Genomic DNA, 27,052 nt, shown 5'->3' with positions numbered 1-27,052 from the left:
GATGGATGTCTGGGCGGCGGCTGTGGTGCGGGGGAAGGTTGTGCCGATCCGTCCAGGCTCCGAGTCCAGTCGTTTGTGGGGTAGGCCGCAGGTGGTACGTCAGACGGTCAGGCTGGGCAGGCCGGGCAGGGGCACTTAGCTCGGCGAGCTGACGACCCTGGATTTTGAAGGAAGCTTGGAGCTTCAATGTTGCGACTCCACTGCTTCCTTTGAACCTGAATTTCCGAAGCGTTGTCAATTGCACCTGTCGCTTGTCCCTAGCAGTAACGCCCGTTGTAATCCATCGTCTACACGTTCCAGTCCATCAATGGGAACTCGCACACGGCAGTAGGCCACTCACCCTTTCGCCATGGACATGATAGGTATGGGCATCCACGCACTCACTCACTCACTCACTCACGCCCAACATCATGGGTCAAAAGGCTCACATGCAACCCGCAGATCTTCAACTGTCCGCCATCCTCATCATCACACCTCTCTTTCACCTCCTCTTCGCACCTCATACAAAAGTCGAAGAGTCTTTCAACCTACAAGCCGCCCACGACATACTCGTCTACGGCACGCCCACGCATAATGTCGCCGCCCGCTTCGCCAGTGTGTACGATCACTTTACCTTCCCAGGCGCCGTGCCGCGCTCTTTTATCGGCGCTGTCGTCCTCTCGGGACTGAGCCAGCCTCTGATCTGGCTGAGTGGCTTCCAGCATGCGCAGACCATCGTGAGGGGCACCCTGGGGGCCTTCAACGTTGGCTGCCTGCTCATGTTGAGGCAGAGTCTGGCCTCAGCGTTTGGGAAAGGCGTGGCGCGTTGGTGGATTCTACTGCAGGTGACGCAGTTTCACGTCATGTACTATCTCACCAGGACGCTACCGAACATGTACTCCTTCGGTCTCAGTATGTTTATGCTCCTTACCCCTTTTTTCAACCTGGACCCCCTTTACAACGCCCATCATGCTAACAGACTTGCGCAGCGACCTTGGCATTCGCATTCATCCTTCCAAAGTCCAACCCGGCAGAGTCCCTGCGACGCAGGAAGCAAGCCATATTCTTCCTCACGCTGTCGGCAACCGTCTTTCGCGCCGAGACAGCCATCCTCCTCGTCGCCATCACCCTCCACCTCCTCCTCGCGTCGCAACTCACCTTGCGAGACGTCATCCCCACCTTCATCCTCTCTTTCCTCTTCGCCCTGGTCATCTCCGTGCCAATCGACTCGTACTTCTGGCAACAATGGCCTCTGTGGCCTGAACTGGCGGGCTTCTACTTCAACGCCATCAAGGGATCCTCCTCGGACTGGGGCGTGTCCAGCCGGCACTGGTACTTCACCTCCGCCCTGCCGCGCCTCTTCATCAACCCCTTGACGCCCCTCCTCATCGTCTTCGCGCTATATAATGCCGGCACCCGCCGACAGGCCCTGTCCCTGTTCGTGCCGAGCATGGCCTTTGTCGCCGTCTACTCTCTCCAGCCGCACAAGGAGACGCGCTTCATCCTCTACGCTGTGCCGCCCCTGACGGCTGTCGCCGCCCTGGGCGCAGACTACATCACTACCCGCGCATCCCGCACGACAGCCAACAGACTCGTCACATACGCCCTCTACGCCTCCCTCCCCTTGTCACTCGCCATCTCATCGGCCATGCTCGTCCTCTCGGCACTCAACTACCCCGGTGGCGAGGCCATCATGCACCTCCACTCTCTCCTCCCTCCCTCATCCGCCCTTGACGGACCTATGTACGCCCACGCCGACGTGCTCACCTGCATGACCGGCCTGACTCTCTTCCACCAAAATCCCCATGGTCTCCCCCTCGCACTGGCGAATCCGGACTCCGCGAGCCCCGACGAGAGGGCACTTCTCGTCGTCGACAAGACCGAGAGGGATATCACGCTGGGCTATCCCCGCTTCTGGGAGAGGCTGGACTACGCCCTCGAGGAGAAGAGTGCGCTGCCCATGGGCGACTGGGAGATCCTAGGCGTCGTCAGTGGCTACGACGGCATTGAGATTCTCAAGCCTGGCCAAGAAGAGGAAAAGCAGCAGCAGCCTTTTGACGTGCTCGGCCTGGGGAGGTCGGTCGCAGAGGTGAGAGAGAGGACAAGAGCTCTCACCGGTGGCTGGTGGGTCGGTCCACGGATGACACCCAAAATCAACATCATGCGAAGACGGGACAATGTCTAGTCAAGAAAAGAAACAGAGAGTATTACAAGTATCAGGGCATAATAAATCCACACTTTGTATTGTCTTTTGCTGCGACAATGTCGATGCACAGCCACTGAATACGCAAGGGCCTAGGACGGGGTCTTCCATCCATTCCCTCCCCTTCCTTTCCCTATTCCATCGCCTGTCTTGATCCCAATAGCTGCACCCCTCCCTAAACGCCAGACAAAAGCACATGTGAAGTAGGGAATCCAATCGTGACCCTTTTCCACGTATCTGTGATCCAAAACAGGGTATCACTCGCGCGCGCTTGCGTTGTGGTGAAAAAAAATATATCAAAATGCAGGTCATTCGTGCCCCGAACCACCCATCGAGTGTGTGTGTGTACAGTGGTGGTGGTGGTGGGCAGGTGTAGTAAGTAATTAAGTGATCACATGTCGTATGTTCTTTGCGCGCGTGGTGGGTGATGGATGTAGGCCGCACGCATCACCTCACTCCTGTTCTGTGGAGCTGCCCTCCGTGTCGTCGTCGTCATCGTCGTCAACATCGCCGTCGTCATTTGTTATTGCGTTGTCCGGCGGCAAGTCGCCGTACAAGGTGCGATACCGCTCCAGCTCCGTCTTTTGCTGGACAAAGAAGTCCAGCACAGCGGACATGGGTGCCCGAAGCTGGTTAAGCTCGTGCAAGGGTCCGTCGCAGCGGGCCAGGTATCGTACTGCTATTGTTGTAACGCAAGCCTGTAGTTGCTGTCAGTGATGGTCATGGATAGTATGCGAAGCAGAAAACGCTCACCTCTATCCTACTGACTTGGTGCTCCATAAAGTTCATCAGGAAACGCTCTGAAATCTCGCCACTACGCGCCTTCAACCGATCCATCAGCTCCGTCTCGGGCGGCTGCAATCCAGAGCCGCGGACCTCTTCGAGCGTGCTGCACAACATCTCGAGGCGCAGGCTGACCTTCCAGAGATCCCAGACAACCTCAGGCTTGAGATCGGCGCCCTGGCCCGTCCGGACGGTTTGGGGCTTGACAGCGTCCGGGTTGTCGTCCCGGCGCTCAATTTGTTGGTGGTACTCGATGCGGCCAGCAAGTTCGTGGGGGTAGAGAGAGTAGATGACCTCAGGGTTCTCAAGGCCCTTGAGCTTCTTTTCGCCCATTTCCTTGACCTCAAACCCTCGAGACGTGAGAGATCGTAGGTCCTTGCGAATGGAATTGGCATACTCCTCCTCGTACCCTTCGTCCGACCCCGAGGAGCCCTGGCGGTCGGTGTCCTGGTAGTTTTCGAGACACCTCTGAATCTCAGAGATAAAGTCGGAGGACACTGTTATTTGCCCGCCGTCAGCTACGGCTGATACACGAGATGCCTTGTTGACCATGGGCCCGAAGTAGTCCATACGTCGCGTGACTGGGTCTGTCTCGCTGACGCAGTCGCCGTGGTGGATACCCATGCGAACCGAGAGACCTTTGAAGATGACGCTTCCGTTGTTGTCGTGAATGACCTCGGCAGAGGCGGCTGTGAGAACCTCCGATGGCCAGTTGACTTCAAGCAGACTCAGCTGAACGGCGAAACACCAGAGTAGGGCAGACGTGGCCGTGGGAAATGATACCATGAACGCATCACCTTCAGTCTTGACTTCGTAGCCTCCAATCTGTCGCAGCTGTCGTCGCATCACCTCGTGGTGCAGCTTAATGGCCGACCGCATCGCATTCGGGTACATCTCCCACAGCATGGTCGAGTTCTTGATGTCAGTGAAGACGATGGAGATGGTCCCAGTAGGCGCAGGGATCTCTGCCTCGAGTCGGTTCAGCGACGAGTCCAGCACGCCAGTCTTGTTCTTCTTCAGGGGGCGGTGGATGAACTCATCGGGCACACCCGAAGGGTAGAGCGACATGCTAGGGCCGCGATTCCCTGTCCTCGATCGTTCCACGCGCCTCTTGAGATCAGCGACACTGATGATCATAACCATGATCTTACCGGTCGCGCCGTATGCCATGGCCAGGTCACGCAGCTTTTGCGCCGCCCGCATGAGATCCTGCCGTTCGGCGCGAGCAATGTCCGTAATCAGCTCGGGCGAGAGGTATTCCCAAAGCTCCTTGGTCGCCATGATGATGATCTCATCCGTCTCCCTGATCGACATTTGACTGACCCAGGGGCATGCCTGGACGACGGGAATCATGTCACTGTATCCGAAAGCGCGCGATACCTCCAGCTTGTCGTTCAGCCGGCCGTTTCTGGATACCCAGCCGCCGGCCTCTCGTATCCGGGAGCGTTCGGTTGGCTCGGCCGGATCGTGTTTCTTCGTAAGCATGACATGACTGTTGTTGGACTTGACGACCATCGCCTGTGCATCTCCAACATTGGCAACATAGAGCTCGGTGCCTTTGAGATAGACGACTGTCGCAACACCACCAGACGACAAGTCCTCTTTGCTGATCACAAGAGGTTGGCTGTGAGGGTGTACTCGTTGCGTCGTTCTAGGTCGATCGTCTGTGCGCTGCACACCTATTGTGGCCAAGTCTTTGTTCACGGCAAGGAAAGCGCGCCGGAGTGCGTCTTCGGGTGTCTCAGTGCCCTGCGTCTTGAGACTCTTGAGCTCCTGTGCAAATATATGCCCAAAATTTTCGTGCAGGTACTTGGCAATCTTGGACCCTCCCATGGACAACGGGGCGCCATCAAACAGCCCCAGTAGCATCTCGGTCTCTGAGGAATTGAAGCGTGGCACAACGAGATCAACAGCAGACAGATGCTCATTCCTGCCAAGTGTGTCCGCCATGCCGTACTTGAGATGTCCGGCCAGCGAACCTGATGTGCGCACTCGGCGGTCCTCGCTTTGGTCAGGGATGCTGGGCTGGGTGAGCGTGACATCCATCAGGCCAAGGATCCTCAAATTAGTGAGTTTGCTAAAGTCTGTCAACGAACCGACTTCGAACATGCCAGGCGTAGCTATAGCTGTCGAACCCGTGGGTGGGTGTGTCTGCTTGATCTCAAGCTTCTTGTTGCCCGACAAGTTCAGGTATCGCAGTTGGGGGTTCAGGTTCCAGTTCCAATCATACGGCACGTTGGAGATGTTGTACTTGAGTTGGTTGCTGCCGCAGTCCAGTACGGCCAGTTTGGAAGCTCGAGAGATGTCTGCTGGCAAGTTTGTGAACTTGTTGCCGTTGATGAACAATGTCTGCAACAAGCTGGTCTCTTCCAGGTCGTCAGCGGGCAGGCTTGTGAGGCCGTTTCCTGAAAGATACAACTCCACTAGTTGGGGCCAGCTTTTGATGGCTCGCTGGGGCATGTCCGTGATCTCGTCATTGTAGGATAAGTTGAGGATACGAAGCTCCGCTAGGTATGCAATCTGGTCAAAAACGTCGTCGTCTAGACGATTGTCGGCCAAGGACAGGTTGCGCAGGGAGCCAGCAAAGGTGTTGGACATTCGCGACGAGAGAGTCGAGTCCTTTCGACCGGTCACGGGAGCCGGGTTTGCGGTCGACCCTGTGCCAGACCTTGAGACAACCGAAGTCTGCCGTCCCCCTTTCCCATAAACCGAAACAACCGAGCTCTTACGGTCAGATGCTGGTGAGGGCCCAATACTTAGCAGGGTGCTCGAGGCCTGGCTCGGCCTCCTGTCATCCGACAGCTCTTCTGAGCTGGGTGTCGTGGACAGAGATCCAAGGGGGAGAGAGGGCCCGTTTCGGACTGTCGGTGGCGGCCCGCCATGTTCTTCCCCGGGCACACGTGGCGGTCTCGACGCAACCTTGGGAAATTGCTCCAGGACGTTGGATGACGCGTTGAGATATTCGAGTTTCTTGGCCCACCAGATTTCCATTGGCAGCTTCGATATATTATTCCCTCGCACATCCAAGCGGCGCAACTCTGTCAGGCAACCGATCTGCGCAGGCAGCTCTCCAACCGAGTTATTGGCGATGCTGAAGTGCTCTAGTCGCGATAGTGTGCCAATCTGCACGGGCAGCGACACGAAATAGTTCTTGTCCAGTATAAGATTCTCTAAATTCGGTACATGCGCAAAGGCAGAGTCGATGCTTGCCAGCTGCCCCGTGGATAGGTTCAGCGTCTTGAGCGTGGGCATAGACTGTTCGAGCTCAAACTTGTTCAGAGGATTGGAGTTGAGCTTCAAATGGCGGAGAGTGTAGAAGCTGCCGCTAAAGGCTGAGATGGAGTTGTGGTCGGCATAGAGGATCTCCAACTTGGGAAGCTCTGAGATGGTGTCGATGGAGGTGATGGCGTTGTACTTGATGTCGAGCTCTCGCAAGTTTACCAGGTCTGCGAACGAGTCGGGCACAGCTTTAAGACGATTGTTCGTGATGAGAAACTTCTCCAGGTTCCCGAGCTCCCCAATGTCTTCTGGCAGGGTGTCGATGTTATTGAAGCTCAAGTCCAGATCTCTGAGGCTGGGCAAGTCGCAAAGGAAGGCTGGAAACCTGTCGAGGTAGTTCGACGATACAGTCACATGCCGCAGCATCTTGTAAGCGCCAATGTAGGGTGGCAAGGCTTTGAGACGGTTGTTCGCCAAATTCATCTTGATGAGAGCGGTCAATGACTGCAGCTCTGCATGCTCAAGCTGATCCAGTCGGTTGTTGGAAACATCGAGCATTGTGAGTTTCGACGCTCTGCCCAGGCTGAGGGGCAGCCTTCGTGCCTCATTGTTGGTGAAAGAGATCTCACGTAGGTGCTTGCAGGACTGTATGAAATCTCTGGGCACGTCGAGTGAAAGGTTATATGAGAGGTTAAGCGAGACGATCTCGGAGGCTCGCAGGTACAGCGAGATGGGAATCGTCACGAGGTTGCGTTTCGTCAGGTTCACGTAGCTGAGCTTCTGCTTCGTGTTGCCAGCAACGTTGTCAGTCGCTTGTGAGTGAAAGTCTCCCTCCTTGGACGAAAGGAACTCGAAACGACAGAGATAGCTGTTGTCTTCGCGCCCAACGTCTTCGATGCGGTCCTTTTCTTCGTAGCCAGCCTGCTGAAGAAGGCGTTTCTGGATGAGCAGCGGCAACTCATTGTTGCCCAACACTCTGATGAGCCCCCCGCGTTTCAAGATGACGTGGTAGTTCTCGATACCATCCACGACGTAGGTCTTTTTGATGACCTGCGAGATCACCTCTGACACAGAGGAGTCCAGAGGCATCGAGTGGGTGGAAAAGGTGCCATCTGATCGGAATATGCGTATGCAGTAGGGCGCGCGTTTCTCGTCTGGTCGTGGGGGGCTCTGCAACTCTTCCATCTCAGTGGTGTGGTTCGACTGGTCGTCCGTATTACGCCGCACAGCCCAGCTATCAGGCGCGTCCCAGCGGCCCTTGGGTGGCGGGGAGGCAATCGACTCTCTACGATCGTCGTTGGGAAACGTGACATCGACCGGCTCCAGCCTCGGCGGCCGCGTCAAGATGCCTTCCATGTCGTTGAGATTGGTGTCGAGATGATATAGGGCGCCAGGATCAGGATGCCGTTGCCCCTGATCGGTCGGCCCTATCGACTCGTCGTGGTCCTCGTGCGCGCGTTGTGATGACTTTGTCATTTTGGGAAAGTGAAATTTGTTGTTAAAGGTGGTACCGCGAGAAGGGCCAGCGCGCGACGGAGCGGAGCCATCCATGGCCGGTGCTCCCAGGGAGAACTGTGACTCCTCGGTCATGGTAGGGCCCAATGGCGGTAAGGCGGATGGCGACAGCTCCCTGCGGCGGCCCATGTCTGTCGTGCTCGATTTTGTTTGGAGCGACTTGGTCGACTGCGGCAGGCTCCTGAGCTTGGATGCAGCTGTGGCGGCGGGATTGCGGTGGTGTCGCTCTTCGCCATTGCCCTCCTTCTGATCCTTCCGATTATGGTGATGCTGTCGCAAGCGACCCAGCAGGCCCATCTTGCCATGGGTGCCTGGTGAGCCTCCGCCCGGCGCAACGCTGCTTGTACTAGAAGTCGGGCTCTGGCCCCTTGATCGGGTGGGAAAGGTGGCGTGCGGGCGGACTTTGTCGCGCGCCATTGTGGTGCTCGCCGGGGCTTGAGCGCTTGTGCTGGGTTCTTCTCTGCTCATCGTGGGTCGTAGGGCTCGTGGATCATCGTTGCTTCGGTTCTGACGGTGCCTGTGGCCGGGGAGGTGCGCAATGGAGTGGCCCGATCGGGATGATGAAGATGTCTTGGGCGGATTCTGGGATTGGGAATGGGACTGGGTCTGCCCCTCGTTCAGGTAGCGATCGCGATCGAGACCTGTGAGGCTGTTCCGTACGGGTGCTTCGCCATAACGAGCAATGTCCTGCGTGAAGGGGAGGGCGGTCAGCAACTCGAGGGACTATACGCCTGCATAGAAAGGACTCGATAGAGGTGTCACTCGCAGCGACGTGCGTGCAGTAGGAGGAGAGGAAGGGTGGGTATGAGCGCCGGCCAACTCGACCGGGCGGGTGGGTGGATTGGAATCTGGATTGATGGGGAAGGCCGAAGCCCGCCGCCGCCTGGCCCTGTGGGGCGCAGCAGCAGTCCGTCATCAGCCATGGGTTTTGTCGGGGCAAAATGCGACTTGTGCCGACCAACTCGGTTTTGTCACTTCATTTTGGTGCTGTGGATGGGCGGTCTGAGTCGCGTTACAAGTGCGGTCGATTGCGCTTGCATATCTTCCCCAACAAGAGCACGGAGAGGAGAGGTACATACGTAGGGAAATAGGGAAGAAGAGGTGGGGGGAGGGGACACATACAGAATTGTCCTGGTACAAGAATGGAACCACCTCGGGCGCAGGAACAGGCGTCCTTGGCCTCGATGATGACGGCGATCCGTCCCGTGTCTGACTCGTCGATGTCGCATTCGACGCTTTCCTGCCCCGGTGTGATTGCTTGCTGCCGCTGAAGGACCGAGCCTGCTGGTCCTTATGTAGGCTGTTCCCGTCCAAGCTGTCGCGCCCTGGGAACTCTTCGCCAAAGAAGCCTTGCAGCTTGCGCAAGCCACCCCTATTCATGCTCGTCTTCGAGCCCGTACTGCTCGCCGTCGCGATGCTTGCCGCTGACGGGCGCCTGTCATAGCTGTAGTGGGCATCGGGTAGCTCATGGTGGCTGCCGGATGGTCTGCGGTGCGACGGCGAGGGTTGCCGTCCTGGCGAGACTTGCGAGGCAATGGACTGTCCATCGCTCGAATCGTGGTAGAAGCTCGATTGTCCGGTCTGGCCCGGTGTCGAGAATCCATTGCCATTGATGTTGTCAGGTGCACTGTTCGACATCCAGGGCGCAACCTCGGGGATGATGCCGCCTGTTGGGGGATTGTACTGGATTCTGGGTGCGCGTGTTGGCTCAGAGCTTGGAAGATCGCGTCGGGAGCCAGGGATGTCGCCAGTTGATCGAGAAGTCGTCGCAGTAGGGTGAGTCGAGTTGTCTGCCGCTCCTGAGGAGGGAGGGAATGTGGTCTGGATTGTCGTCGTAGGCGATAGCGGTTCTCCATGCGAATGTGCCCTAGATAGAAAAAGAAACGTGCGCCGTTAGCCGCCGCGCAACGTCGAGAGCCGGAGGGGCTTGCAGCTCGCAGCAGCTGCATTTGGACAATGGGCATTCTCACCTGTCTAGCGAAGGGCCGCCGCCATTGACGTCGAGCGGCTGGGGGGCATTGCCCTTGCGCGTCGTCGCGGTCGTCGACCTGGCTGTCGGTGTCCGTGTCGTCCGAGTGTCGTCAGCACTTCTCCTGATCCGTGTGGCAGCGTTGCCTGCGATGTTGGTTGTCGGAGAGCGGCTGCGCTGGTGCTGGGAGTCGCTCTCGCTCATCGTTCACCGTCTCTGAGAAAAGACACCCATGGGCTAGGCGAAGGCGAGGCGAGGCGAGACGAGACGAGGTTTCCCCGGTGATGTACTTGTTCGACGAGCGTGGCGTCTGGCAGATCTCGAGCTGCCAGAAGCATGGAGGGGCGGTCGCGTCTGAATCGGCGGGATGAGCTGGTGCAGCGGCTGCGCATGCGCGACAGACTGGCAGGCAGGGCGGTTGAAGACTGTTCAGTGAAAATGGGTTTCGGATCACATCTATTTGTGAGGCTCGAGGTACAGTCGTAATCGAAACAGGTCCTGTTGACACCAGAAGCGCCTATAATTACAAAGTCAAAGGTAAGGTAAGTGCTACGTAGAGAGCACAAAGTGCCTGGGTCAAGGGTGGCGTGACCAGGATCCGAGCTTCGCGGGCAGCTCCTGCTGCTATTAGTGCTGCTATGGAGAAGTGGACATATGGAGAATCTAACGTTACTAGCTACAAGGGTCTGGAGAAATCGACACACGGCTAGCCAAGCTCCCGTGGCTAACCCAGCGGGCGAGAGACTACGCTACAGACTTTGGCTACGTATTTGAGCATCTAACATACCTAGGATATCCCTTTGAGTCCAGTCTCTCGGCTCGACGGAGACGAGGCAGTCCGGGCGAGCCAGCGCGCAGCGAACAACGAGGGCAGCACGGATGGATGGATGGGTGGATGGATGGAATCATGGGTGTGCTCGCGCTACGAGGCTTGGGTGTGGGCGGACGTGTCACAACAATTGGCGCTCAACGGCGGCGGCTGCGGTCGAGTGGCTTGCAGTCCAAGGCGTTGTTGGTCCCGGGCATCTGTTGTTATTGATTATCGTGCGCAATCCGCCCAGGGATGGGTGATGCGACGGCGTGAATGCTCCTAACGCATCGACTCTTCGCCATCCGTGCCCGCATCCACGACGTATGTACCTTACCTCATGTGTCGCGCGATTGATTGAGTTGAGCTATGAGCCTTTGGACGAAAGACAATCACCAATTGCCCGCGCCGCCTCCAGCTGCCGCTAAAGCCTGTCAGCCACTTCCCCGTCATTGTGATATTAGGTTTATACCCGGGCCACGGGTCGACCGTTTGGGGAGATTGCTAGTTATTTTGGTGACTATCCGGCCTTACCTCGCAGGGATGAGCCGACTTGCATCACAGAAACACAGCAATGTCTCGTCCTTGTGTCATGGACATGATACATGATGGCTTCGCTGCATAGAGTGCGCTAGGATCACCCGAGACAAATGATGGAATTAATGATGTATCATGCTCGCGAAGATTCCAAAAGACGCCTTCTTATCACACGTCTGTTTGTGCCCACAGAGCAAACCGACTTGTCAATATGGTGCGGGCTCCCGGACAGTCCGCAATACGAGACCTTTGTTTAAGACTTGGGATTTATTTGGAAACAGAAAAGCACAAGGCTGATAAAATCATAATACAGTCTAGTACCTCAGTCTTTACTACCTCTTGTCTGGACCATAACCTCAACCACGGGCCACAAGCTGCAGGGTAGGTAGGTTGCTCGCGTTCTTGGAGCCGACGGAGTCTCCGCCCATTGAGAGTGAGGTTGCATTGATGACATAGGCCATCCGTAGATAGGCTGAGAAGATCCTTGTATTCCGCGAAGCTGAATTGAGATAGACTGCGCATCCTAATGGTCGAGTCGTCAAAGATCCGTCCCCATAGAGTCTTCCATTTACTACAAGATCAAGGGTTCAATGATCCGTGGCACGAGCTGGTCGGTCCGAGATGATCATCTTCCCCAATATTATTCCCCCCCTCCTCCAGCGAGTCAAGCGGCAAGCCCACCAAACAGTATCCATCATCCCCCCAAGAACATTGGAGACGAACAAAGTAGCGCAGGGCTACGCAGTACGCAGCCGCATCATTCATCGGTAAATTACCACTTTCGGAAACACTGCGTATCACTTCTGAGTCCTGCCATGACACTGCCTGCGGGGTTCTCTCTGTCATCGTGGGGCAGCCATGGCCCTATAAAGTTGCCGTGATTGCTTCGTGGCCGTCGTACCACGCTGGCACACGGAGAATTTCTCGGATACAGAGTTTCGCTGCGAGTATTTGAAGAGACCCGGTGCTCCTCTCGACTTCCGTCCTGGCACGACATTCATCGCACTCTTTGGAAAAGCAAGGACAACGCAAAGCACACGTACAATGGGCAGCACAGGGCATCAGCAGCTGAGGACGTGGTGGAAGGAGAGCTCGGTCTACCAGATCTACCCAGCCTCCTTCAAAGACTCGAATGGCTCCGGCACCGGTGATCTCAAGGGCATCATCTCCAAGGTCGACTACCTCCACAAGCTCGGGGTCGACATCGTATGGCTGTCCCCCATCTTTGAGAGCCCCCAGATCGACATGGGGTACGACATCAGCAACTACGAGGTCATCGACCCACCTTACGGCACCGTCGAAGACGTTGTGACGCTTAAGGATGCCCTGCATGCGCGTGGGATGAAGCTCGTCCTCGACCTGGTCGTCAACCACACCTCAGACCAGCACGAGTGGTTCAAGGAGTCGCGCAAGTCCAAGGACAACCCCTACCGTGACTGGTACATCTGGAAGGCCGCCCGCTACGACGACCAGGGCAACCGCATGCCTCCCACCAACTGGGACGCCCACTTCCAGGGCAGTGCGTGGGAGTGGGATGAGGCGACGCAGGAGTACTACCTGCACCTCTTCTGCAAGGAGCAGCCGGACCTGAACTGGGAGAACCCCGCGGTCCGGGCCAAGGTCCACGAGATCATGCGCTTCTGGCTCGACAAGGGCTGCGACGGCTTCCGGATCGACGTCATCAACTTCATCTCCAAGGACCAGTCCTTCCCCGACTCCAAGAAGCCCGTGCACAGGGGCTCCGAGTTCTACGCCTGCGGGCCCCGGCTGCACGAGTGGCTGCAGGACATTGGCAAGATCCTCCGCGAGTACGACGCCTTCAGCGTGGGCGAGATGCCCTGCGTGCACGACGAGGCGGAGCTGATCAAGGCCGTCCGCGCCGACCGCGGCGAGCTCAGCATGATCTTCCACTTTGAGCTCATGGACATTGACCACGGCAAGGAGGGCAAATACTCCTACCAAAAGTGGCCCCTCACCAAGCTCAAGGAGACGGTGACCAAGTGGCAGCGCTTCATGTACGACAATGACGGCTGGAACGCCCTGTACCTGGAGAACCACGACCAGCCTCGCGCGGTCAGCCGATTCGCCATTGACACGCCGGAGCTGAGAGCCTCCAGTGCCAAGATGATCGCCGCCTTCATGGGCTTCCAGGCCGGCACACCGTTCGTCTACCAGGGACAGGAGATTGGCATGGTCAACGTGCCCAAGGACTGGCCGATGGAGGAGTATCAAGATGTCGACTGCCTCAGTCACTGGAAGTACGTATACATACCGGATCGTGGCAAGTGATTCTTTTGCTAACATGTGGTAAACAGCCTCTACAAGGACAAGATTGACGAGGAAACCAAGAAAGAGTACCTGCGCAACTACCAGATGAAGTCCCGCGACAACGCCCGCACACCCATGCAGTGGGACGACTCGCCGCAGGCCGGCTTCACGTCCTCGTCCAAGCCGTGGATGCGGGTGCACGACAACTACAAGACCGTCAACGCGGCCGCACAAGTCGACGATCCCACGTCCGTATACCACTGCTGGCGCCAGGTCCTCGAGAAGAGGAAGGCCCACAAGGACATCTTCGTCTACGGCGACTTTGCCCTCGTGGACCAGCCCAACGAGAAAGTCTTTGCCTACAAGCGAATCGCCGCCGATGGACAGACGGCACTCGTCGTGTCCAACTTTACGGATGGCGAGGTCAAGTGGAGCGCGGGACAAGGGATCAAGGACCTGGTCATCAGCACGTCGGGACACAGCCTGGAAGACGTCAAGGGCGGCGACTTCACTTTGGCGCCGTGCTCGGCCATCGCCGTGCTGGTGTAGGAACAGTGAATCGTGAAGATAATAATGATTATGATAGACTGATTTGGGAATAGATCGAGGCTTCTCGAGAACCCCATTCCTGTAGCAAAATTAATGGCTCTAGTCGTTATGCCAGTATTTCCCCAACCATTTTCACAACTCCTCGTGCACCAGCTCCCCTAGCTGCTTGCTGTCCTCCATGATCTGTCGTGCCTCTTCCAGCGTGACAAGCATGTCATCGCTAATCAGCCGGACGGCCAATTCTGGCAGCAGCACTGACTGGATGAACGCGACAGCCCCTCGTCCTGAGATGACCTTGTCCACGAGTGCCCTCTCCCTCAGCACACTTTGGAACATAGGAACTAACTGATCGCCGAAGAGATTAAACCCTCTGGGACCGTAGTAGCCCGGATTCATGTTCTCCTCCTTCTTCATGACGCGATCGGCGCCCTTTGCAATCTTCTCAGCCCATACCCTGCGGTAGTGTGACGGCTCATCGTCCAGGATGACTTCGTGCAGAGGCTCATTGTAAGATGCGATGCGGTCTGGCAGCTCGTCCCAATTGATCTCAGGATATCCCTTGGCCGACCACTGTTCCAGGGCTGTTTCCCTCCGGTGCTTGCGGCAGAAGCGGGTTTGCTGATTGACGTTGAGTCGCTTTCCTTTCCCCTTGGAGAAGGATGCCAGCATCTGGGCGTCCACGGGCTCTTGGCACCACGGGCAAACCGTCGGCTTAGCCGCAGGTCTTACTGGCAGGGAGCTCGCTGAGCGTGGCTCCTCTTGCGAAGGGTTTGGTGTCGATTTTGAGGTGAGAGATATCGGTATCGGGCTATCTTCTCTCGCTGTGTTTGTCCCGGTGGGGGACGCCGTGAGTTCTGGTAGTGTAAATCTCCCCTTTGCTTTCGGCGTATCGTCCAAGTCGCTGTATGTGGTGACTCGGGGCGCTTCGCTAGGAGACGAGGGAATAATGTCATTAACCTTCTTGAAGCCCTCGCCTTGTACAGGCGACGAATCAAAGTCACCACCTATACTCGGAGCTCTGTGTGTTTTTGACTTGGCTTTTGCCGAGTCGGAGAGATCCAAGCCGTACGACTGGAATTTCGGGTTTTCCAGAGGAGGACTTCCTTTGCGGGCCGAGCCTGGATCTTGTCAGAGACGGCCTGGCGCCAGTAGGCCAAGAGCTTACCTTGCGAAGCCTGTGATAGCGATACACTCCCTTGCGAACTGCTGAGCTTTGTGGTCCCTGCCTGCCCAAATTTTCGTTCCATAGCAGTCAGTTTTCTCTCCTGGCTTGAGGGAGGGGCTTTCGCTTTCTGCGTCCCATAGGTTTTTATCGCCTTCTTCTGACCGTTGATCCGGTCCATGACCTCTTCTCCAAACACATTGCGTTTTACTGCGTTACTTTTCGGCGAGTCTCGCCTTGCACGCTTTGATCGTGGCTCAGGCGCCGGAGATGTCTCCTTTGATCGTTTCTGAACCCCTTTGCCTTTGCCCCCTTTGGCGCCGGTGTGATCTTGACCAGGGGGGCTTATCCTGGACCGCCTCTGTTCCTTGCCATTGGACTTCTGACCTGGCCTGGTAAAGTCCGTCTTGTGAATGTGACCCCGATCCGGTTCAGCGTCTTCTTCGTCCGAAAGGTCAGGCAGAGTTAGGCGAGGCTTTTGAGCATCCATCTTCTTCTTTGGGCGGATGGGTTCAGTCCCCCCATTAGAAACGCCTTCATCGAGCACTTTTGCTTTAGACTTTGACGAGGATGGTGCTTGAGTTCGCGAGGCTTGCAGCTGACGACGGAACCTTCCCATGCGGTCTTCCACATAGTCCGTCATATGGTCCTCGTCCCTGTCCTTGATTGTCCGCAGAAGCCTGGTGGGTTTCTGCGCTTTCGAAAGGCCGACTATGCGAGATGGCATATCTTGTGAGCTGAGGTCTTCATCAGGCACGCGGATCGGTGACTGAAAAGTCGATACCTGGCCAGAGTGAGATGTCGGAAAGGACGCCTGGATGACTTCTGATCACTCATGGATTCATAGTAGATCAGAACCAGTTCGAGGAGGTGATCATGCCGCGTGTCGGCAGCGCTGGGTTGTAACGAATGACAAACGATTTGGCGTATGAGGTTGAAGCTGCAGTGGGTTCACGCTCTCCTCGCTCAATCGAAGTTTCAGTCAGCAGCGTCGGTGTCACTGTGCACATTCACGCGTCAAACGGAGCGACTGCGTCTCTCAATGCTGGATTGTGACGCTAGCGATGTGGGCACTGGCAGCCTGGCACTGAACTGAACTGGCAGGAGCTCGGGTGGGTCCCTGCGTCAAGCCCCTTGCGCACTCGACGCTCGACGCTCGACCAACATCACCTCTTTGTTTGACATTCCGTCCTTGTACTGATATATAACGTGCCGCTGGGCGGCTAGCTGTTTTCTATTTCTCTACAACTGTCGAACATATTTCAGCACCTTCTCAGAGCAACCGAACAGCCATGGCGCGCGAACGCAAATATGCTGGCCTTCCAGATATGGTACGCGAGAACCGTACTTGCGTATTTACAGCTGCTGACCTCGCAGGATGATGGGCAAGATATATACGAGACAGCGGTGCCCGAGCTGACGGACGACACCTCAACAGTCCCCGTGCGTACATTGCATTTGACCGCCTCGGCGGCTGCTGACAGCCACTTCAGACAACTGCCAAAGGCGGCAATCACTCAGACGACGAATTCTACGATCTAGAAGACCCCGAGGACCCCATCTCTCGCTCCCGGCTCCGAATGAACGATGCCCTCTCGCGCTTTCAAACCTCCAATGTGAACACGGACAGCGTCGACTTCTCTGATCGCGTGGATCGAAAGCGTAAGTCATACAAAGTCTCGAGCCGCCGGCAGAAGGTACGGGCGAATGGGACGGTGGAATACGGAGACCTGTCAGATGAGGATGACGACGAGGAGGGCTTGGAGAGAAAGATCGCGCGGTTGAAGAGGGAGGTGGAGGAGGCAAAAGAGGAGCTCGCCAGAAGATCAACAGCAGCAGGAGCCGAGGATGGGGAAAAGGAGCCTACCAAGACGGGAGATGAAGAAAAGCCCACCATGCGACTCGAGTCCATGAGCGAGGTTCTTCAAGAGTTGTCCAGGTCTGCAGCTCAGCCTGGACCACTCCCAAAGGCGACCCCAGCTCCTGCGGGCCCAGCCGACGAGAGCGCAATGGGGACCAACGCCACATACACACTCACCTACGCGCCTACCTATGAGGAGAGCCATGCGCTCGCTAAAACAGCCGACTTTGACCGTCGCCTCTTGAGTCTGGAGAAGGGACTGGGGATCGCAAGCACAATCATGCCAGAGGTCGGCTCGGATGGTCTTCCGCGGGCGATCCTCCCTTCCCTTGACGTTATGGAAAAGCAGATTGCGACTCTGGCGCAAGCGTCTGGGCCCAACCTTCGCGCCATCACCGGCGAAGTCGAGGAGCTGGCAAAGAAACAAAAGGCACTCAACGACGCGAGGGACAAGGACAAATCCTCGGGCGAGGGCGGCAGACCTGCCGAGTCCGACGCCAAGATCAATGCTCTTTATGGTATCCTTCCGACAATCGAGAGCCTCTCACCGATGCTGCCGCCTCTACTGGACCGCCTGCGCTCCCTCAGAGCGATTCACGCGGACGCCGCGTCGGCCAGTGAGACTCTGGAGAGACTGGAGAAGGACCAGGCCGAGATGGCTGCGGAGCTGAAGCAGTGGAGGATCGGGTTAGAGAAAATGGAGGAAGCGATGAAGGGGGGTGACGAGACCGTCCAGGGGAATATGAAGGTGATGGAGGGTTGGGTCAAGGGGCTGGAGGAGAGGATGGACAAGTTGAAATAGACTGATTTTTAGATACCCATGCGACAATTTGCGTCTATGATTTCTTATTTGAGCGCATGTTGGCTGCACTCTTCCCAAGGTTGTTATGATTCCAGGCGTTGTTGAACATGGGGCCGGATGGTGCTCATTGAGGGGCACACGTGACTCGAGCTCCCAGCTTGAAATAAACGTTCCACTCCACCACCACTAAACTTTTCCTTCTCTTCTCTCTACACTCACAAGCTCTCAGCTCAGTAAAGCACCACCAAAAAGTAAGTCACACATTGCGCACTCCCTTGATCCCAATTGGAATGATGCTTCAAATAGCATGTATTACCTGAACACCTTTGATGTTTCAATTTATCACCAAGATCTCTGACCCAAGAACAACACCTACTTTTTGATTGCCGCCAACACCCTTATGGAACACGTTGCTAACGCGACGAAAAGATCACAGAACAGGATGTCATCGACACCACCGCCGGGTCACTTCCAGATCCTCTACTTCGCCCTGGCATCAAGCCTTACGGGCAAGGACGCCGAACCTCTACCCGCGCCTCTCCCGCTGTCACAGCTCTTCTCCAAACTGGAAGAGCTGTACCCTGGGATTAAGAGCCAGGTCCTCGAGTCGAGCCTCGTGACGGTCAATATGGAGTATGTAGATGTTCCGTCCCGCGGGGAAGAGGGAGAGGCGGTGCTCCAGGAGGGCGATGAGGTGGCCATTATCCCGCCTGTGAGTTCTGGGTGAAAAGAGGCTGATCAGTGCCTCGTTTTTTGCCCTATTCTCCCGCGCGCTCCCTGATGCTGGCTGTGACTATCTTTTGCCCCGCCCCTGTCATTGGTGATTGACTAGTAGAGGCTGCCTTGCATTATCCCGTCGTAATTTTTGCCTGCGCCGTGTAGACACAGCGTAGTTGCGCACGCGCATGGTCGCGACAATTGTGAGCGTCATGAGGATTGTAAACAGCAGTGTCCCGCCTATCGACGCGATGGCCGTCACGGTTGTGAAGCTCGACACGCTACATCCCAGTGGTTGCGTTCTGAGCTCCCACTGCTCGGACGCGGCGGGACAGACTTGCTCCTCATGCGCTGGGGCAAGGAACTGGATGTGATGTGAATTGGGCACGCACGACCATGTCTACTCATTTTGTGAGCTGATTGCGACCCGCGAGCCGTAGTAAAACTGGTTGTGGCAGACATACAAATGGACACCAGCTACAGTCGGGCACGTCAAGGCAGCTGTCGCAGCTTTGATGGAACCAGCATCGCAGGATGTGGTCCCTGCGGCTCTCGTCGCTTGTGAAGTTGTCTCTTAGTATGGCAATTGCATCGACAGACATGTTCTCTCAGATCACGAATGATCGGAAATGTCATGTGGATGCGGGTGACCAGGTGAAATCCTGTGATCGGTCCCTGGCGTTGCGAATGAACGGGCGAAGGCGGGGCTGGACAAAAGAGTATATGGCATATTTTGGCGACAGCCTTTTGCACTGAGTCCTCATGTAATTTTGTCACGTATTGCTCAACAACCAACCAGAGTCGTACTCAAAATGCAACCAACACCTTATGAATGCACTTGACAACGTAATGTAGGCCTGGCTGTGGCTCTTTTGAGAGTTTTATCGCATCTATAACAGTATTTCTCAGTAAGAAAGCAATCATTGACCGCGCCCATTCCGTGACAGTTCTTGATGACAGTTCTTGATAATACGTGTACTCGCTCCTCTCTGCAACACGTCCGTGACCCGAGTACTAAGTCACCTGCTGCTTCAGGATCAACGACCGTGATCTTTGCCTTGTCTCGCCCTGTCCAGTGCGTGTGTGTTTCGTATGAGCCCGAGTGGATCGAAGTGAACTAATGCCGACAAGAACTGACAAACGTGGACCCCCGTTTGTTCAAAAATCATGCCAGCGAGCTTCTCATCGCAAGTAGCTGCTACGGCAACGTGCATTCCTCGTAGGACATCCCGATCGCAGATGCCTCTAGCGTTCATTGTGGCAGTTGGGCGCCGGGAATATTGGGAGAGCGGGCGGCGTCCATATGCACGCGGACGTGGCGGCGATGCGGTCGTCTTTCGCTGGCTTGGTCTCGCTGTGCCAGTGGGATAGGGGCCTGAATCATGGCGAGCAATCTCCTGCGCCGCGAGGCTGACTTTGCCCATGGGCATTGCTCTCTGGCGTGGCATACCAAGCTGATTCCTGGGGTTGACTGTTCTGTGGTGCTCCCAATCAGCGAACCGGCGCATATCAGGTTCGTGAGTAGCCGAGGGGACGGCACCACGTGGGAGGTTGGCGGCTTTTTTTCCCAATGGCGCCTCCATCAGTCGTCCACCTTGACCCGTTTGACGCCCGGCTGACTTGTCCATGCGTCTGCTCCTCACAGCCTGACGATCTTGCTGGAGTTTGACAGGGTAGTGTTGATGTAGTATGTGATGGTCCTCTTTGGTGGGTTGTTCAACACATCCGCCGTTTTTGACGGGTGTCATTGAGGGCGGCACATCACTCTGAGCTTGCCTGTCCGTGGAGACAGGTGAACGTTGAGATCCTCCTCCTTTGCTACCACGGATGAGGCTGTGCTTCCGCGGAGGCACCACTGGCTGCCAGCGTTCCGTGCCTTTTGGACGGGCAACGTCGACTCCAGTGCTCGTGTCTGGCAGGCTTACACCTTGCTTTTGTCTCCCTGCGACAACTGACTCTGGTGTGCTGCCAGGATATGCCCACTACGATGGGCTGCTGAGCCGACATCGCGAGGAACAGGCGCGGCTCGTTCGCTGCAGTTGCCGTCCAGGCCAGTAGCACATGGGTTATGGAATGTCCCTAATTGATTCTGCCTTTGCTCTGGCCGCGTCTCACGTTCAGGAGAAGGCAGCTTCTTTCCATTTGGCAGCGGCCAGCCTTGGCTCTGATCTGGTGGCGTTGGAAAAGCCCTGAGAATAGACGATAGGCTAGAGGTGCTGCTTGTTGCTCCAGTGGATCGCGGCGACGAGCTGAGCGTATTGGCTTGTGATTTAGCTGGCGAAGGTGTGCCTTGATTGGAGGCGGAAAGGTTCGTCTCTTTGGATTTATAATCTCCATTCGCGCCCTCGTACGATCGGCTCGCTTTCGCCGGTGGACATGCGGAGCTGTCAGCTGTGGCCGAACTTCGATGGTGCCGCTTGAGGACGATGATTCGCGAGCGCGGCGGACTTTTCGTGAAAACAACTCTGCGTGCGGAGCCAGTGATTGGTAGCAGGGCGCGATGCAGCGCACCGTGAGATGTTGCTTCGGGAATAGATGGCAGAGAAGTCATCTTGGGAGGCTTCGGGGCGGCAGTGTTGTTCAAACGCCGATGTATCCAAGAAGGGTCCAGAACTATCACGAGTCAAAGCCCAGTGTGAGATGCATGGCGAACAAGCAAGGTCATCTGGACTGGGCGTGCTGTCCACCTTAGCTGTTCCTTCCAACCCATCGTGACTCCAAAGTCCAGATCCAGTCTATGACGTTGTGCGGCTTTCATGGCAGCAACGGCAAGAGCGACATGGAGCCTACAGAGCAAGTACAGCCAACAAAGCGATACGGACTGACTCCAGGTCCATGTCGTTTACAGCCTGGGCCAGTAGCTGGTGATGGGCTCCAGTCTCCAGCCTCGCACCTGATCCCCTGCTACCTCAGCGGACATCCTTGATACCCGGCGACGAGTACGCGTCCAGCTGTCGCTTGCCCTTGCGCAGCAGGTACTCGATTGCCCCAAAGTCGCGCTTGTCGAGGTTCAGACTCCGGGCAAACTCAGCTCGGGCGAATTTCTCAAAGTGAGCACGCGTCGCCTGCAGCGCGTTAGCAGCAAGCTCTCACTCTGATTTGAATCCGTCACATACCTCTGGCTTTTTCCGACTCTCGCGCAGACAGTGGCGGTAGAGGGCCAAAACCTCCTTCTGCAGACCAGAGAGACGCATCGCGAGAGGGTGTCACTGCGTCGGAGGTATTCTTGTCTTTTGTGGTTGAGATCCGAATGCGCCAATCAGTTCAGCAATCGCAGACAGTGAATTCAAGTCGAGCATGTTTCGGTGGGTTTCCGAACTGTCGCTGGCAATTTCACCGCGGTGCCGACCCGGCCAGCGACGAGGACTTCCATTGACCAATCAACAGCGCGTTTCTGTCCGGGCCATTGACTGCCGACGGTATCCGTGGAACGGATCATGCTCCGACAACGCATCAGCTTCATATCCGTCGTCATACATATAGTCGCTCTCATGCACTTGCCACATAGGTTCATCCACAGCAAGCACGCTTTCATCAGCGACATCTAGTTAGAAAAATGTCGAGGAACATTATGCCCTCATTTTCAGTCTGTCCACAACTCGCCCGACCACTGTGCCTGGAGTCCTGGACTGACAGTTCTCACAGCGCCTCGTCCGTTTCGTCGCCCGCGATGGCCAGACGTATTATGGCGATGCCATCCTCCCAGCCGGCACAACTGATATCTCCAAGGCTCGCCAAGCTCGCATAATTCAGGGCGATATTTTCCGCACACACCGTGTGACCGATGAAGTCACTGATATCCGCCTGCTGCTCTCACCCCTTGCTCTTTCAGAGACGGGCACGCTGCGCTGCTTGGGTCTGAATTACTCGCTGCACGCAAAGGAATCCAACATGCCGGAGCCCAAGTACCCAGTCCTCTTCTACAAGCCTCGCACGTCTTCCGCAGGCCCTAGCGACCCTATTCCCGTGAGCGCCATGGCACAGCAGCATGAGGGGCTGGACTACGAGTGTGAGCTGGTGATTGTCATCGGCAAGAGAGGTCGTGACATTTCCGAATCGGACGCTTTGAACTATCTCCTTGGCTACGCGATTGGCAACGACGTGTCGCACCGCGACTGGCAGATCAAGCTTGGGGGTGGCCAGTGGTCGCACGGCAAAGGCTTCGATGGCTGGGCTCCCTATGGTCCAGGCATCGTGAGCCCAAGTGTGATTCCCGACCCCCAAAAGCTCAGGGTCTGGACAAAGGTCAACGGGGAACTGAAGCAGGACGAGTCTACCGCTGACATGATTTTCGACGTTCGAAAGGCGATCGCCCTCCTGAGTCAGGGCGTGACGCTGATGCCGGGAGATTTGATCTTTACTGGAACGTGAGCGTCGTCCAGCCTTTTTGACCTTCTACAATGCTGATTGGACTGCAGACCATCTGGCGTAGGCATGGGCCAGAAACCAAAGCCTATCTGGCTGAAGGACGGGGATGTCGTCGAAGTCGGGCTGGAGAACGTCGGGACATGGTGAGACTTGTTCTGCTGCCGTAATGATGAATCACGCTAACCCCTTGCCCAAGCACGAACAAGGTCGAGTTTGCCCGCACCCAGGCAAAGCTGTAGATGTCAGAAGGTTAGTCGGGAGCGTTTGCACCAGGGGCTAGTGTTCAGTTCTCCCGTCGCCCTGGTGTTGACCCACGAAACAGGCCTTGGCAGGACGGGCATATCATGCCGGTCCAAGTGCAAGTAAAGTCTGAGACTCCAAAATCTCATTCAATGGATTGTTGGGATTTTTGATTCCAGGGTAATCTCGGGGTCTGCAAAGTCTTGTGCACTACGTACTGATGATTGACTCCCACGCCAGCGAGCTGAAGAAGTTATGCATGCCACGAGGCATCAGAACAGTCTCCGTGTGTACACTGTCAACAAAAATCCTTTTATTGGAATTTGTTTCGTGGTTCTACCAGCCTTCCATCTATGGTCTACCCATGTCATTTGGGTGGCGGCTGTGGTTAATCCCCAGCGTCCGTGACGGCACCAACTCAGCCTTGCTGGCCTTCTTGAGTCTGCAACCTTCTACGTATACAAACTTGAAGCAGAATTGAGCTTACTAAAATTGTTGGCTCCACGCCTGTTATGTACGTATGATGCCTTGGAGCGCTCACGTCCTCGCGGTCTGCCACTTGAGCACCATCGAACCTCGGGCATCAAAATGACAAGGGTTGCCAATGCCGCTTGATCTAGCCGGCGAAGATGTGCACAGCACATCTCCAAACTTCAAAGTCGCCACCTGCGTCGTCCTCATGCACTCTCGTCGCTGTATCTGTATCCGTATTGCGAGGCACGCTGTGGACAGGCCTCGCGAGATTCCCTGCGATCTTACCCCATTCGCCGACTGAGCCCTCAGGGGTCGCCGGCCTCCAATCGGGTCTCGGTGACCTGCTTTCTTCGTCGACGGAGGAGGCTCGATCTTCTGGCGCTGTTCACAGCCGCGCAGACGTTGCCACGTTGAGGAATCATGCCCGTATCCTTGAGACGCCAAATTTCCGGGCCAGCTTGCTCAGGACCAGGTACATAAATCGACCGGGTTGCTAATGCACATGCAGGCGAATTCATAATTTCAACTCATTACTTTCAACAGCGGTGACAGCACGTACGCCAAGATTTACAACGACAGGCGGTGGGCTTTCTTGAAACTTGATCGTCTCTGCGTTGTCTGCAAATTCAACATTTACTAATTAACGCCCCGCCGGTAGTTGTCCTGTTGTTTTCCATTTCCGTTGCCCTGGTATTGTGTATCGTCCCCCGTAATTATTATGTTATACTTGCTTGCTGTAATCCACATCCACCTCCGTCGTGACGGTGATGGGATGTCCAGGCGCCGATTTTCCCGTGCGCGGCCCGCTAGACACCTTTGTCTCGCCCCTGATGTGACTCAAGTCGGGCTTGAAGATGTTTTCCTCGCTCGAGTTGCCGATATCTGTGTAATCCAGGGAACGACGGCGCTTGGGGCGAGAGGTCATGTTCGAGCTTCCCCCGATGGTGGCGAGCGGGTGGCTGTTGTTGTTGTCGTTGGAGTACGGGGTCGCGCTGTTCCCCTTGCTTGAGGAGAGCCACCTGCTGCCCGAGAAGAGAGGCTTGATGGCCGCCGCGTTGGTGGCAACAATGCCCACAAACTGCAAAGCGTTAGCGTCCTTGTCCGGCTTTGATTGTTTCGGGGTTGTGCCATACCGTCTCTCTGATAGCCCAGATTGTGCTCACGTTGATCCCCTTGATGCTTTGGAGGGATAGGATGCACCGTAGCAGAGTCGCAATGATGATGAAGACGCCAGAGCACAGCAAGACTCCAATAGCAAGCTTGCGGCCGAGCGGCAACTGGACTTTCCACAGCAGCGGGACGGGGATAATGAGGATAGCAACGTCGGTGCTGCGAACAAGAGGGTCAGCGAGGTCTGGTGCCGAACAGCCAGAGGTGCAGCTACTTACACCACGTTGATGACGACAAGTGTGACATAGTTGGCGACACCTGTTGTGCAAGCATCTGGTCTTTGTCAGAAATGTCTCTTCTAGTTATAGTCATCTATATGTCCAACTTACCACCGGGATACGGCACGACCTGCCAGTTTCTGTGGACAGGAACACAGTGGCCCCAGATGGCGCCCAAGACGCCGGCGAAACCAAGGACGCAAGCGATTCCGGTCCATTTGACGAATTTTTGCTGCTTCAATCCTAGGCTAATCAAAAGTCAGTTCTTGTTTCCCGTACCAGCGGAGAAAAGGTCGCTAGATAATCTGGTGTACGTACGTGATACGGTTGTAGAAGCAGAGTACGCAGCCCTTGAGCGCCCAGATGAGGGACACATAAAAGTTCCAGCCCATAAGAAGGCACTTGGAGCCAAACTCAAAGCGAGCAATCTCCTTGTCGGTCAAGGTGACACTGATCTCGTCGTAGATGCCAATGTTGGTGCCATACTGGCCTGTTTGATAGCACACATGTCAGATTAGGTCTTCCAGGGCATTTTATCTTCTTCTTTGCACGTACCGATAAGTTCAAGCATACACAGTTCGAGCTGCGGGACGTAATGTCAGTGAGCATTCCGTGCATAAGACGGAAGAAGGGTGTTGGGCGTACCGTCCAGAAGACAAGGACCAGGAGTGCAAAGTAATCATCGCCCTGCCAGCCCTTGAATCCCACTGCTTTCCATCTTGCAAAGTATCTGAGGAAGAGGATCATGGTACCGATGCCATACTCAGTCCATGCCTCCGTCTGGAAAGGTGTGGCCCCCATGTTGGTCGAGTTGCTTGATGACCTAGTAGTCGAAGCAGAACTTATCCGCGTGTCGAGGTTGTTGGCAGGGTCTCGGCACGAGCAACGAGCAACTGCATAGATTTGAATGCCGAAGGTGAATTGAGCCGCGCAGTGGAGTTGGGGGTGACGAGGAATATGAATTTTCTAATACTACTGGGTACGGATACGTGAGGATTTAATCATTCAAAGAAAGGGGCCCTCGGTCGAGTCCAGCGAGCCAACCAGAGAATCATTACCCACCCGACCCCAAAGCCTCCTGGAAGCTAATGTACGTCCTAGCACTCCGTAGAATTAACATGGCTGGCATATTATTACAACCGTGCAAGACGCCGGACGAAAGGCTGACTTTGACAGCTGTTGACGAAGTCAAACGGCAGTCGGTTTCGAGTCAGGATGCCTGTCCCTACCCCGGTTCCGGTGATCCCCGTCACTCCCGCTGATTTAGTGTTGGCCAAGCTCCACTGTGCAGCGATCGACATTGCGACTGGAGAATGAGGCGTTCCATATCCTTGTCGGTGCGGTCCGTGGCTCTCCAGGAGGCCCACAACATGATAGGGAGTCCAGCCATTATTCGACAAGACGTCAAAGCCCCCCTGTCCGTCCCCAGTCCGTTGAGGCCTGTCAGGATTGTCACCACAGAAATAGTTAGGCTATTATATGCAGCCGAATGCTTGCAGCACGGTCGAATTGGTGACTCGCGCCGACCTGCTCAAATTATTACGTATCACTTTCGACAACAGGCGCGCGAAATGCTCCGTTGGCGTGGGACTCTCCTCATGCATTCGCGGGCTTCGAGTGCCGTACTTAGGCCAGCCATCAAATGTACATGTACTAGTCGTAAATTGAACATGTCACAGCCGAAAACCGTTATGAAACTGACATTGTGAGCCGCATAGCGAGCACGAGTCGACGACGTGCCAGTGGCGCGGTGGACTACTTGCTGGTGGCAGTGGTCCAATTATTACCTTCCGAGGCCGTACATACGTACTGCATGTTGACTTGCCGGGCTATTACTGTACATGTGTTTAATATGGGTTCAGTTGTTACATATTTCAGTGCCGGAGGGCATGTCTGCCGGTGTATCACGAGAAACGGTCGGCGTTAGACGCCTTGGGTGGACCAGAATGTGCGAGACTGACTGACTGCATGTGACCATCGCTGCAACTCGGGCAGGCAACTGTCCTGCCGGACAGGGTCCATTCCGCGGACCACAGTGGCGCTTCAGTTTGATTTCGGAGACGAGTCTGCCCATGGTCAGTGCTGTACTTGCATGTTCGGGCCCCGGGGGGGGGGGGGGGGGGGGGGGGGGGGGGAAAAAAAAAACAAAAACAAACACAAAAAAAAACAAAAAAAAAAAAAACAACAAAGCGTGGCAAACAGGGTCCAAG

At 55.8% G+C, this 27,052-nt stretch overlaps 10 protein-coding genes across 10 annotated transcripts; 5 read left to right on the top strand and 5 right to left on the bottom strand.

The window, feature by feature from the left end:
* Positions 1-134: 134 nt before the first annotated feature.
* On the top strand, positions 135-2,203 carry F5Z01DRAFT_653825 (Alg9-like mannosyltransferase family-domain-containing protein). Its single transcript, XM_046263388.1, has 3 exons — positions 135-362; positions 423-891; positions 969-2,203. Exons 2-3 carry the CDS (start codon positions 429-431, stop codon positions 2,162-2,164), a joined length of 1,659 nt encoding a protein of 552 aa, XP_046118990.1. The 5' UTR covers positions 135-362; positions 423-428; the 3' UTR covers positions 2,165-2,203.
* On the bottom strand, positions 2,204-10,197 carry F5Z01DRAFT_653819 (phosphatase 2C-domain-containing protein). The gene is made up of 4 exons (XM_046263387.1): positions 9,670-10,197; positions 8,822-9,566; positions 2,936-8,386; positions 2,204-2,880 (listed from the first exon to the last, which is right to left on the bottom strand). The coding sequence occupies exons 1-4, from the start codon at positions 9,870-9,872 to the stop codon at positions 2,635-2,637; spliced, it is 6,645 nt and encodes a 2,214-aa protein (XP_046118989.1). The 5' UTR covers positions 9,873-10,197; the 3' UTR covers positions 2,204-2,634.
* A 1,599-nt stretch (positions 10,198-11,796) lies between these two features.
* On the top strand, positions 11,797-13,896 carry F5Z01DRAFT_72705 (family 13 glycoside hydrolase). The gene is made up of 2 exons (XM_046266663.1): positions 11,797-13,271; positions 13,329-13,896. Exons 1-2 carry the CDS (start codon positions 12,058-12,060, stop codon positions 13,828-13,830), a joined length of 1,716 nt encoding a protein of 571 aa, XP_046118988.1. The 5' UTR covers positions 11,797-12,057; the 3' UTR covers positions 13,831-13,896.
* Positions 13,897-13,921: 25 nt separating this feature from the next.
* On the bottom strand, positions 13,922-16,033 carry F5Z01DRAFT_653814 (RTC4-like domain-containing protein). Its single transcript, XM_046263386.1, has 2 exons — positions 14,996-16,033; positions 13,922-14,948 (listed from the first exon to the last, which is right to left on the bottom strand). Exons 1-2 carry the CDS (start codon positions 15,717-15,719, stop codon positions 13,963-13,965), a joined length of 1,710 nt encoding a protein of 569 aa, XP_046118987.1. The 5' UTR covers positions 15,720-16,033; the 3' UTR covers positions 13,922-13,962.
* A 117-nt stretch (positions 16,034-16,150) lies between these two features.
* On the top strand, positions 16,151-17,655 carry F5Z01DRAFT_722720 (Dynamitin-domain-containing protein; the record flags this gene model as incomplete). Its single annotated transcript, XM_046266604.1, has 3 exons — positions 16,151-16,323; positions 16,370-16,435; positions 16,477-17,655. Exons 1-3 carry the CDS (start codon positions 16,285-16,287, stop codon positions 17,653-17,655), a joined length of 1,284 nt encoding a protein of 427 aa, XP_046118986.1. The 5' UTR covers positions 16,151-16,284.
* Positions 17,656-18,097: 442 nt separating this feature from the next.
* Positions 18,098-18,382, top strand: F5Z01DRAFT_620720 (molybdopterin synthase small subunit CnxG; the record flags this gene model as incomplete). Its single annotated transcript, XM_046261154.1, has 1 exon — positions 18,098-18,382. One exon carries the CDS (start codon positions 18,098-18,100, stop codon positions 18,380-18,382), a length of 285 nt encoding a protein of 94 aa, XP_046118985.1.
* Positions 18,383-18,586: 204 nt separating this feature from the next.
* Positions 18,587-18,950, bottom strand: F5Z01DRAFT_605703 (uncharacterized protein; the record flags this gene model as incomplete). Its single annotated transcript, XM_046260766.1, has 2 exons — positions 18,587-18,772; positions 18,837-18,950. Coding segments are annotated over 2 exons (300 nt in total), but the record flags the coding sequence as incomplete, so codon positions are not given.
* Positions 18,951-21,281: 2,331 nt separating this feature from the next.
* F5Z01DRAFT_621308 (uncharacterized protein) lies at positions 21,282-21,566 on the bottom strand (the record flags this gene model as incomplete). The annotated part of the gene is made up of 2 exons (XM_046261197.1): positions 21,282-21,437; positions 21,489-21,566. The coding sequence occupies 2 exons, from the start codon at positions 21,564-21,566 to the stop codon at positions 21,282-21,284; spliced, it is 234 nt and encodes a 77-aa protein (XP_046118983.1).
* Positions 21,567-21,928: 362 nt separating this feature from the next.
* F5Z01DRAFT_686278 (fumarylacetoacetate hydrolase family protein) lies at positions 21,929-23,294 on the top strand (the record flags this gene model as incomplete). The annotated part of the gene is made up of 4 exons (XM_046265978.1): positions 21,929-21,958; positions 22,018-22,739; positions 22,791-22,883; positions 22,937-23,294. The coding sequence occupies 4 exons, from the start codon at positions 21,929-21,931 to the stop codon at positions 22,977-22,979; spliced, it is 888 nt and encodes a 295-aa protein (XP_046118982.1). The 3' UTR covers positions 22,980-23,294.
* A 769-nt stretch (positions 23,295-24,063) lies between these two features.
* F5Z01DRAFT_72587 (uncharacterized protein) lies at positions 24,064-25,899 on the bottom strand. The gene is made up of 7 exons (XM_046266645.1): positions 25,488-25,899; positions 25,398-25,425; positions 25,161-25,332; positions 24,954-25,090; positions 24,843-24,897; positions 24,588-24,783; positions 24,064-24,532 (listed from the first exon to the last, which is right to left on the bottom strand). The coding sequence occupies exons 1-7, from the start codon at positions 25,641-25,643 to the stop codon at positions 24,176-24,178; spliced, it is 1,101 nt and encodes a 366-aa protein (XP_046118981.1). The 5' UTR covers positions 25,644-25,899; the 3' UTR covers positions 24,064-24,175.
* Positions 25,900-27,052: the final 1,153 nt, after the last annotated feature.

Source organism: Emericellopsis atlantica (assembly GCF_019669845.1).
Source record: "Emericellopsis atlantica unplaced genomic scaffold F5Z01scaffold_11, whole genome shotgun sequence".
In the NCBI taxonomy this organism is placed as follows: Eukaryota; Fungi; Ascomycota; class Sordariomycetes; order Hypocreales; family Bionectriaceae; genus Emericellopsis; species Emericellopsis atlantica.
This window is presented reverse-complemented; position numbering and strand designations above follow the sequence as displayed.

Excerpts from the sequence above, each read along its gene's own strand:
- F5Z01DRAFT_653819 (XM_046263387.1), bottom strand. The coding sequence starts at position 9,872 with ATGAGCGAGAGCGACTCCCAGCACCAGCGCAGCCGCTCTCCGACAACC. Across the intron at positions 9,567-9,669 it reads GGCGGCCCTTCGCTAGACAG|GGCACATTCGCATGGAGAAC; the intron begins GTGAGAATGCCC and ends TTTTCTATCTAG. Across the intron at positions 8,387-8,821 it reads TCTTGTACCAGGACAATTCT|GACATTGCTCGTTATGGCGA; the intron begins GTATGTGTCCCC and ends CCCTTCACGCAG.
- F5Z01DRAFT_653814 (XM_046263386.1), bottom strand. The coding sequence starts at position 15,719 with ATGCCATCTCGCATAGTCGGCCTTTCGAAAGCGCAGAAACCCACCAGG. Across the intron at positions 14,949-14,995 it reads GCTATCACAGGCTTCGCAAG|GCTCGGCCCGCAAAGGAAGT; the intron begins GTAAGCTCTTGG and ends GACAAGATCCAG.
- F5Z01DRAFT_72705 (XM_046266663.1), top strand. The coding sequence starts at position 12,058 with ATGGGCAGCACAGGGCATCAGCAGCTGAGGACGTGGTGGAAGGAGAGC. Across the intron at positions 13,272-13,328 it reads GACTGCCTCAGTCACTGGAA|CCTCTACAAGGACAAGATTG; the intron begins GTACGTATACAT and ends TGTGGTAAACAG.
- F5Z01DRAFT_653825 (XM_046263388.1), top strand. The coding sequence starts at position 429 with ATGCAACCCGCAGATCTTCAACTGTCCGCCATCCTCATCATCACACCT. Across the intron at positions 892-968 it reads CATGTACTCCTTCGGTCTCA|CGACCTTGGCATTCGCATTC; the intron begins GTATGTTTATGC and ends AGACTTGCGCAG.
- F5Z01DRAFT_72587 (XM_046266645.1), bottom strand. The coding sequence starts at position 25,643 with ATGGGGGCCACACCTTTCCAGACGGAGGCATGGACTGAGTATGGCATC. Across the intron at positions 25,333-25,397 it reads GTGTATGCTTGAACTTATCG|GCCAGTATGGCACCAACATT; the intron begins GTACGTGCAAAG and ends GCTATCAAACAG. Across the intron at positions 24,533-24,587 it reads TCTGGGCTATCAGAGAGACG|TTTGTGGGCATTGTTGCCAC; the intron begins GTATGGCACAAC and ends AACGCTTTGCAG.